This window comes from Brassica napus, chromosome A3 (assembly GCF_020379485.1).
Source record: "Brassica napus cultivar Da-Ae chromosome A3, Da-Ae, whole genome shotgun sequence".
Classification (NCBI taxonomy): Eukaryota; Viridiplantae; Streptophyta; class Magnoliopsida; order Brassicales; family Brassicaceae; genus Brassica; species Brassica napus.
The window spans coordinates 2481636-2492231 of NC_063436.1; the positions used below are offsets into that span (position 1 = coordinate 2481636).

Consider the following 10596-nt stretch of genomic DNA (forward strand, 5'->3'; position numbering starts at 1 on the left):
TCAATCAAATTTAATTACTTTTACTTGTTTTTGCTCATTATTTTCGCATGTTCTTCCAGTTGGCGTCCAAATAGATTCGATCTAGTGCGGTTTAGACGGGTAAGGCTATATTAAAACGATTGGTATAACTGTGGTTATGAATCTTCTAACAAACACAACCAATGATAACAGAAAAAAAAAAAAACAATTAACACAACTCACCCTCAGTCTTTACTAACCTTTCTCTTTTCTTGTTACAACAACCATAGATAGATAATATGGTTACATATCCTAGGCCCAAATAAGAAGACCCATTACTAAACCCAACTATAAGACCGTATAATCCGGTTCGTCCAATACCGTTGACAATTTCGAATAAAGTTTTAAATACGCAAACCGCGTTTTTTTTTTAGTCCCATTTCTTCTCGTCAAGTAAAAACTAAAAAGAGAAAGATAATAATAATTGTGAAAAGATAATAATTTGTTTGACAGGAAAAAAAAATAAGAAAGAAAGAAAAGAAACAGAAAACTTCTTTTTGCTTTACAACTAAGGCAAAAGGCTAATTCAGAGCTCCTTCCTCCTCCTCCACAATCTTCTTCTTCTCCACCAGAATCATCATCATCATCGTACATCATTCCATCGATTTATCTTTCTTTTGATTATAGGTATGATATCATTTCCTTGAAAACGTAGTGCCGATCGTTTACGACTCAAATCAAATAAGCTGACATCCTTTTTTTTTTTTTTAATTTCTCTGCAGACGTTGAGCGGAATCATCAATTTCCATTTCTGATCGATCGGTGAGGATGCGATTGTTATCTTATAAGTCTTGAGATTCATCTATTTGATCGTAGGGTTTTTGATTCTGTTAGGTCATCGTTGATCGTGAATCAAATGGCGGGGTTAGAGAAAAACGCGGAGCTGAAGAAGACGAGTTTCTTCAGCAGGTCGATGACAACTCATCACGGGAGGCCAGTAGCTTCGTCCCTCAACCCTTCCCTGAACCGCACCACCTCCATCACCAAATACTACACCCCCGTTGAATCAGTCGGAAGCTCTCTCAAAGGCAAAGTCAAAGACCTTTGCAGATTATTCGAAGGCTCCAAATCCGTTAAACCGACCTCAACCGATCCTCCCGAGAAGAAGAAATTAACCAAATCGGTTTTATCCGAATCGCGGTTATCTCCGTTCCTGAGCCTAAGCAACTCCGTGACTCGTCTCCCCGGGACGGAGGACAGGATCGTGGTGTTTTTCACGAGCTTGAGAGGGATCAGACGGACGTATGAGGATTGTTATTCCGTTAGGATGATCTTTAGAGGGTTTAGGGTTTGGATCGACGAGCGTGATGTCTCTATGGACGCTGCTTACAGGAAGGAGCTGCAGATTGCGATGGGGGAGAAGAGTAGCGTGTCGTTGCCTCAGGTTTTTATAATGGGGAAGTATGTTGGTGGTGCTGATGTGATTAAGAGCTTGTTTGAGATTGGTGAGCTTGCTAAGATTCTTAAGGCGTTCCCTGTGAGAGAGCCGGGGTTTGTTTGTCGGTGTTGTGGGGACGTAAGGTTTATTCCGTGTTTGAATTGTAGTGGGAGTAAGAAACTGTATGATGAGGATGAAGATAGGGTCAGGAGATGTCCGGATTGTAATGAGAATGGGTTGATACGGTGTCCTGATTGCTCTTCTTGAGGGGAAGAGAAGACAACCTGAAAAAGGAAAAGAAAAATAGAGATGTATTTTATTTTGTGTTGTGATGTGATGTGATGTAATGTAATCCATTGGTGTGTAGATCAAAGTGAATGATGATGATGCTGCAAGTATCTGAAAATCTCTTTTGGATCAGCAGCTACATTTCACTTTCGGCTTTTAAGGTTTGTTGTGGTCATCGGTATTGGGAATGCTGATGATCGTTGATTTAGATAATGTGTGTTTGCTTGCTACTGAGGACTAATGTAATTTGTGTTTGTCGAAATGTCTGAAAGGGGTAGTAAGCATTTCGGCTCTTGCGTGTCAATGTTGTGAAGAAACAACTCTTGTTCTTGTGATATGTATTTGAGTGTAGATACTTAGCGTGCTTATTGGTATTGTGTTTGATTGCGACCGTAATCGTCTTCTATATGATCCCTTAAGTTGTTCGCATGATAGTCTGTTCATGACAGCTTGGTAAGAACTGAGAAGTGTTCTACAATCACACGCCTCGATCTTGTCTGCTTGTTTGCTAGAGATTTATGAACTCGGTTCTTACAATGTCGAGAGTTATTGCGCATACATTTCCAAAATGGCCCAACTGTTATCTTTCGTTAAGCCCAATGTTTGATCCTTGAAACGGAAAGTAAGTTCCACTCTTGAAAAGCCTACATGTAATAGTGATGATGAGCCCATCCAATGTTTCGTTTCCCTGCTGCCATCCCTTGCAGTTGAGCCAATGCTCAGTCTGATATTTTCATTTTAAGTTTCCGCAATGCATTCGAGAATTTTTTCAAAGCAAAATTTCAAATAATTCGAAAGATGAATTAAAATTTAAAACCGTATAGATGTTGTGAAAAATGTATTTTTCTTTTCTTTTTTAAAACTGACATTACCGTCTCACAAGAAACGATTATACACAGATAAAAAGCTAATTTACTTATCGTAAAAATGTCGTTTTTGGAAAAGAGAAAAATTTGTTATAAACTTAAAATGGTCGTTTTGCATTTGATCCTTTTTACTCAGCTAATCCAAATATCCAATATATAAATATCAGTTTTTCTTTCGGCACGAGGAAATCCTCTTTACGTTAGAATTAGCATATTTCCTATCTTTTATAGTTTAGTCAGAGTTGACGGTTATAGATATATTGTTTTTCACGCAACGCTTTCCACTTTAGTCACAAGCTTACGTGAACAGTTGAGCTACTGTAGGTATCTTCTTTACTCACGCATCTTCCTCCAGTTTAATGCACACCTTAATTTACTATCCACTAGATATATAACTTTACTAGCTTTTCGTTTTTTGAAAATCATACTATCTCTTCTATCCACAAAATTACATTCATGGTGGTATAGGTTGGGATATAATTTCCACGCAAAAGAATTTTGATCGGGTAACTATTCCAATTTCCAAGTTGACAATGTCAAGTAAGTTTTACGTCGAACACTACATCAACATATATATATATATACGGCCGTCGAGCATAGGAAACCATGTCAAAGTCTCTGCTGGATAATTAAAAAATTAAAAATATTTTTTTTTAAATAGTGTAGACGATAGGGTATAATGTAAGATATTGAGACTCTTTGGCCTAACGGAATATTATATCAATGAGAACCATGTGATCACTCGTGATTGCTTTACTTTAACTTGGCGAGAGCCGAGAGGAGAGATAAATAAAGGAGCGAAAGCTGTTCAACCAAGCAAACTCGCAAATGAGTAAATACCAGATCTATTCCTCTTCGGTTTCTATTATATATACACTACATCTTCTTCCTTGCGATATGTAGTAGATAATAAACTAAAAAAAAAGAGTGAAATTCTTGGTAATGCAAGTTTGTAGCCAATTAGAATGCCCTTTTTTCAAAAAAAAAAAAATTTAAAAAAAAAGAAGTTTGTAGCCAATTAACCCTCCAAAAAAAATTATGTAACCAACTCATGGTGACTGAATCGTTGAGAGAATCACTACTAGCTAGCTAGTTAATTAATCCACATAGCTAGATGGAAGATTGGTATAATATTCTCCATGCCAAAAATCAAAAATAACTGGACGCTTATTAGTTTACTATAACATGTAAATGTTTTTTGACCAAAAAAAAATGTAAATGTTTCTGCATGGTTAACAAAATTATCATTCATGCACTTTTTACGTAGAATAGAAGATTTCTCTGCTTTTAAGTTTTAACCTATGTTACATGGAAACGGAAGCGGATACGTGGAAGCGGAAGCGTAAGGAAGCGCAGAAGCGAGATTTTTTAAAATATTAGGAAGCGGGTACGTGTTGGAAGCGTATATCCATATATAAATATATTTATATATTTATATATTTATATATTTATATATTTATATATATATGTAAAATTTTAAAAAAATTAGGACTAAAACTTATATGATTTAAATTTGAAATAAAACATTTATTCATTTATAATAATTTTGAAATGATTTTATATTAAAACTGTAAAAATACATATAAATTATGTTTACAGAAAATATTATATTAATTATTTTTAATACTTCATAAATAATTGACACAATATGTTTCAATATGTGCTATATCTTTAATAAAAAATCTCAATGCATAAAGATAATTTATAGTATTATTTTTGATATTTGTATATTTATAACTCAATATTCATTACTATTAATTTTTTTTATTTTATATAGATGAAAACTATGGTTTTATATTTTATTGATATACATTGTATTTTTTTTTTAAACGGAAGCGTGATTCCAAAACGGAATCATAAGCTTCCAACAGGTTTTTAAATAGAATATTTTAGAAACGTTTTGGAAGCGAGATTCCGCAAGCTTCCACGAGGTTCCGATTCTGATTCCGGTTCCGAAGCGGGAAGCGGACGTCCGATGAAGCTTCCGTGCAACGTAGGTTTTAACCCACAATGGTTTGGAACCCAACCGTAATTTTCCCGGTTATTAATTACCACTCTTTTGGATATTTCCGCCTTATACATACGTTGTCTATATCCAAAAACATTGGGATCTATTTTAATTAGATACTAGGGATTAACCCGGGCTACGCCCGGGATTTTTATTTTTTTCTAATTGAAGTTGTTAAATTATTTATATTTAGGCTATGATTTATATTTATATAAATGTTAAAATGCATGTCATAATTAAAATTTATTTTTAAATTTTAACACGTTAAATTAACATATTTTTTACTATTTAAATATTTTTTTGTAATTTTATTGGCTATCTAGTTATCATATTTAACAAAACTATCTTTTGAGTGTTGGAATAAATGTTTTAGAGATTTTATTAAACTGCATAGTATTTTTGGATCGACCACATGCTCAACATTCGATCGATCCGTAAAATGATGGTCGATCTCCTTGGCCAGGTAAGTACAATTTTAGCAAAAATATCTTTTATTTTCAAATATTAAGTATATAACTATTCTTTTTAATATTTTTTTAATTGTATTTTTGATTAAATTATTGTATTATAATGGTTATGTAAATATTTTTTGTGATGTTTGAATTTTTGTTGTTCGTATACTTAACCTAGATGATATTGATGTTTAACAATTTATTGTTTTCTGGAAATAGAAAATAATGATATATCAAAACGTATCTAATACTTGTTAAATGATATTATAATGTAAATTACATCCATTATTTGAAAATAAACATTTGTTGTTTTTATTTTTATTTTAAATCAGAAATTATTTTTATTTAAAAACATTATTCATATATAATATAATAGTTTAAGTTTGGAAGATTAATCTAAATATATAAATTATGTATATTTTTTAAAAAATAATTTAAGATATTATATATTGAGTATCTGAATAAAAGCTGAATTTCTTATCTTGAAAATCAGATATTTATATTTTTGTCTTCATGTTATACTCACCAATCCATCATTGATATTTATAACTCGGTACGTTTTTTAAAAAACTTAGTTTTAAGTAATAAACGAATTTAATAAATTAAATTCATCACCTATAATGTTCTGTAAACTATATTTGAAAAGTCTCTAAAATTATATTTTAAGCATAATATTATTATTATTATTTAATTTAAGTTATTTTAAACATAATATATGCTAAACCAACTTAAATTATATTTACAATAGGACCATCCTAAACCGGTTAGTAAACCAAAAACAATACTAAACCAATATGAACCAATACTTGATTCGGCGAGGAAGAAAGTGTTTCGGGATAAACGCTTGAATGATTATTAACTGAAATGGTTTGATCATGAAAGAGTTAGTATGAATATTAACAATAAAATTATGGATTAGATTAATTTAAATTTGTAAGAATACCTTTGAGTCTATGAAAAACAATTCAATTCCCATGAATAAGTTTGGCTTTTGGAAGTTGCGTGTTTCCCAACAATGAATCCACATAACAAAAAGTTTGTTGTTATAAAAAAATCTCATTCAAGGTCATTAAAGGTTTTTGGGACGGCAAGAGTTGATAGTGAAACCATTTTTTTGCTCGAGTGCTTTGAAATTTTCCTTAATAGTGTGAAATTGATGTGGATGGAATAATGAGTTTTATAGAAACTTTTTTGATGTAAAACTATACATTTTTTTTTGTTTAATGTGGTATTTCCATTTTTATATAATTTACTACCATTTTAAGATAGAAGTACATTTTAAGATAGATGCTTAAATCTTAATGTACTTTTTCCATTTTTTAAAATGTTTATTTCCATTTCTTATATTTTTATTTACGTAATATCTATATTTTATATTTTTAAATAGATATTTAAATATTAATGTACTTTTTCCATTTTTAAATTGTGTATTTACTTATATTATATATTTTACATTTTAAGATAGATGTTTAATGCTTGATGAACTTTTTCCATTTTTAAAAAAATTGTGTATTTACTTATTATTACATATATAATTCATATATTATATATTTACATTATTTACTTATTATTTATTTTCCTGTATATGTATTTCCATTTCTTGTACTTTTAATTTACTTAATATCTCTATTTTACATTTTAAGATAGATGTTTAAATCTTAATGTACGTTTTCCATTTTTTTAAATTGTATATTTCCATTTGTTTTACTTTCTATTTACGTAATATCTATATTTTAAATTTTAATATATATTTTTAAATCTTAATGTAATTTCCCATTTTTTAAATTTGGTATTCACTTATATTATATATTTACTTATTATTTATTTTTCTTTATATTGTGTATTTCTATTTCCTATAATTTCTATTTACTAATAATTTTATATTTTAAGATTGATTTACATTTTAAGATAGATGTTTAAATACTAATGTATTTTTTCCATTTTTTTAAATTGTGTATTTCCTTTTCTTATACTTTCTATTTACTTAATATCTATATTTTACATTTTAAGATAGATGTTTAATATTTAATGTACTCTTTCCATTTTTTAAAAATTGTGCATTCACTTATTATTGTATATATAATTCGTATATTTATATATTCATAATATTTACTTATTATTTATTTTTCTATATATTGAGTATTTCTCTTTCTTATACTTTATATTTAGTTAATGTCTATATTTTATATTTTAAGATAGATGTTTAAATCTTTACGTATTTTTCCATTTTTAATGTAAAACGGCAATATTTAATAGAAGAACTTGGATAAATAGTCAAATATTTATATTTATGTTTTTTTTCTTTTTTTAATAAAATGGTAATGTTACATTATGAAGATAACCCGTTTTTTTAGTGAACAACGGTAATCTTTCATATGTTTAATGTAGTTTTTCCATTTTTTATGTTGTATGTTTACATATTATTTTTATTTTTAAATGTAAAATGGTAATTTTACATATGTTTAATGTAGTATTTCCATTTTTTATGGTGTATGTTTACATATTATTTATTATTTTTGAAATTATATATAATTTTCTTTTTTACAAAATAGTAATGTTACATTATGGAGATAAGCCGTCTTTTTTTTTAGTGAAAAATGGTAATCTTACATATGTTTAATGTAGTTTTTTTATTTTTTATGTTGTATGTTTACATATTATTTTCTTAAAATAAAAATGTAAAATGGTAATCTTACATATGTTTAATGTAGTATTTCAATTTTTATGTTGTATGTTTTACATATATTTATTATTTTTAAAATTATATATAATGTTTTTTGTTGTTTGTATAAAACGGTAATGTTACATGATGGAGATAAGCCGTCTTTTTTTAAGTGAAAAATAGTAATCTTACATATGTTTAATGTAGTTTTTCCATTTTTTTATGCTGTATGTTTACATATTTTTTATAATTTTCAAAAATAAGTAATATTAAAATGTAAAACTATATTTTATGCCACGTGTCATCTTTCGAGATTATATTATATATTTACTTATTATTTATTTTTCTTTATATTGTGTATTTTTATTTCTTATACTTTCTATTTACTAATAATTTTATATTTTAAGATTGATTTACATTTTAAGATAGATGTTTAAATACTAATGTACTTTTTCTATTTTTTTAAATTGTGTATTTCCTTTTCTTATACTTTCTATTTGCGTAATATCTATATTTTACATTTTAAGATAGATGTTTAAATCTTAATATACTTTTTTCATTGTTTTTAAGTTGTGTATTTCTTTTTCTTATATTTTCTATTTACTTAATATCTATATTTTACATTTTAAGATAGATGTTTAATATTTAATATACTCTTTTCATTTTTAAAAAATTGTGCATTTACTTATTATTGTATATATAATTCGTATATTTATAATATTTACTTATTATTTTTTTTTATATATTGAGTATTTCTCTTTTTTATACTTTATATTTAGTTAATGTCTATATTTTATATTTTAAGATAGATGTTTAAATCTTTACGTATTTTTCTATTTTTAATGTAAAACGACAATGTTTAATAGAAGAACTTGGACAAATAGTCAAACATATTTATGTTTATTGTAGTATTTCCATTTTTATGTTGTATGTTTTACATATATTTATTATTTTCGAAATTATATATAATGTTTTTTGTTTTTTTTATAAAACGGTAATGTTACATTATGGAGATAAGCCGTCTTTTTTTTAAGTGAAAAATAGTAATCTTACATATGTTTAATGTCACGTGTCATCTTTCGAGATTATATTATATATTTACTTATTATTTATTTTTCTTTATATTGTGTATTTTTATTTCTTATACTTTCTATTTACTAATAATTTTATATTTTAAGATTGATTTACATTTTAAGATAGATGTTTAAATACTAATGTACTTTTTCCATTTTTTTTTAAATTATTTTATATTTTAAGATTGATTTACATTTTAAGATAGATGTTTAAATACTAATGTACTTTTTCCATTTTTTTTAAATTGTGTATTTCCTTTTCTTATACTTTCTATTTGCGTAATATCTATATTTTACATTTTAAGATAGATGTTTAAATCTTAATATATTTTTTTCATTGTTTTTAAGTTGTTTATTTCTTTTTCTTATATTTTCTATTTACTTAATATCTATATTTTACATTTTAAGATAGATGTTTAATATTTAATATACTCTTTTCATTTTTTAAAAATTGTGCATTTACTTATTATTGTATATATAATTCGTATATTTATATATTTATAATATTTACTTATTATTTTTTTTATATATTGAGTATTTCTCTTTTTTATACTTTATATTTAGTTAATGTCTATATTTTATATTTTAAGATAGATGTTTAAATTTTTACGTATTTTTCTATTTTTAATGTAAAACGGCAATGTTTAATAGAAGAACTTGGACAAATAGTCAAACATATTTATGTTTATTGTAGTATTTCCATTTTTATGTTGTATGTTTTACATATAATTATTATTTTCGAAATTATATATAATGTTTTTTTTTTTTTATAAAACGGTAGTGTTACATTATGGAGATAAGCCATTTTTTTTTTAAGTGAAAAATAGTAATCTTACATATGTTTAATGTAGTTTTTCATTTTTTAATGCTGTATGTTTACATATTTTTTACAATTTTCGAAAATAATTAATATTAAAATGTAAAACTATATTTTATGCCACGTGTCATCTTTTGGGAGAATTTTTTTCCGCTGATGTGGACGTCATATGGAGCCTCAAAAGCTCTCTTTTATTAGTAGAGATACCAAAAACATGTAGAAGGGACATGTTACCAACAGAGAAGTTTTCCTGTAAATATTATATATATATATATATATGTGTAAAGTTCTGAAATAAAGTACAATGCACATGAAACACTAAATACATGTATTTCTTTCATACACAGCGACATGGATATATACATGGATATAAATCCAACATTACCCACGTATTAAAAAAAAAACTAGACAATGTATGAGCTAGGGGGCTTGAGTGTGACAATCAACCATGTGAAATCTTGCTTTTTTATATATTATCTTAGTCTTTTTGCTTTATTTAATTGTTATTTTACTATATCTGGCGATAAGCTTATGCCAACTGACTTTCAAATTAAATTGAATATCCTGGATTTGTAGGTTGTTGGATCTAATGTACGTTATAAACAATAAAACAACAAGACACAAATTAATATTTTATTTTGTATATCCAGTGATTTAACAACTAGAAATACGCTTTTTCCATCCAGTCAGGAATAGATGCTTAACAGAAAAAAAAAACAATAAAATGTCTATTAAAAAGTAATGGATGATTATTATGTTTTACAAGATGTTTAAACTTTGGAAAGATTCTACTCTTGTGTTGTCTCCTTCCGGACACACACTAGTAGCATTAGTTAAAAGAGGATCTCAGAATACATATGGAATACGGTGATTAATCAATTGTGGCTATATTATTAGCCTGGAAATATAAAGTATTTTTTGTTTGTAATAACGTAAAATGAGAAAATTCAAGATCCTTGCACGAAGAAAAAAATTAACTTGTTTTCGGCCTCCGGTCAATATTAAACGATTTCGCATTTTAAACCATTTATTAT

General features: G+C 26.9%; 1 protein-coding gene and 1 long non-coding RNA gene across 2 annotated transcripts; both read left to right on the forward strand.

The window, feature by feature from the left end:
• Positions 1-400: 400 nt before the first annotated feature.
• Positions 401-2052, forward strand: BNAA03G04510D (uncharacterized protein At5g39865). Its single transcript, XM_013882704.3, has 3 exons — positions 401-645; positions 741-780; positions 853-2052. Exon 3 carries the CDS (start codon positions 875-877, stop codon positions 1661-1663), a length of 789 nt encoding a protein of 262 aa, XP_013738158.3. The 5' UTR covers positions 401-645; positions 741-780; positions 853-874; the 3' UTR covers positions 1664-2052.
• Positions 2053-3844: 1792 nt separating this feature from the next.
• On the forward strand, positions 3845-4547 carry LOC125593426. Its single transcript, XR_007329336.1, has 2 exons — positions 3845-3937; positions 4387-4547. It is a non-coding gene; the product is annotated as an uncharacterized LOC125593426 (long non-coding RNA).
• The last annotated feature ends 6049 nt before the right edge of the window (positions 4548-10596 follow it).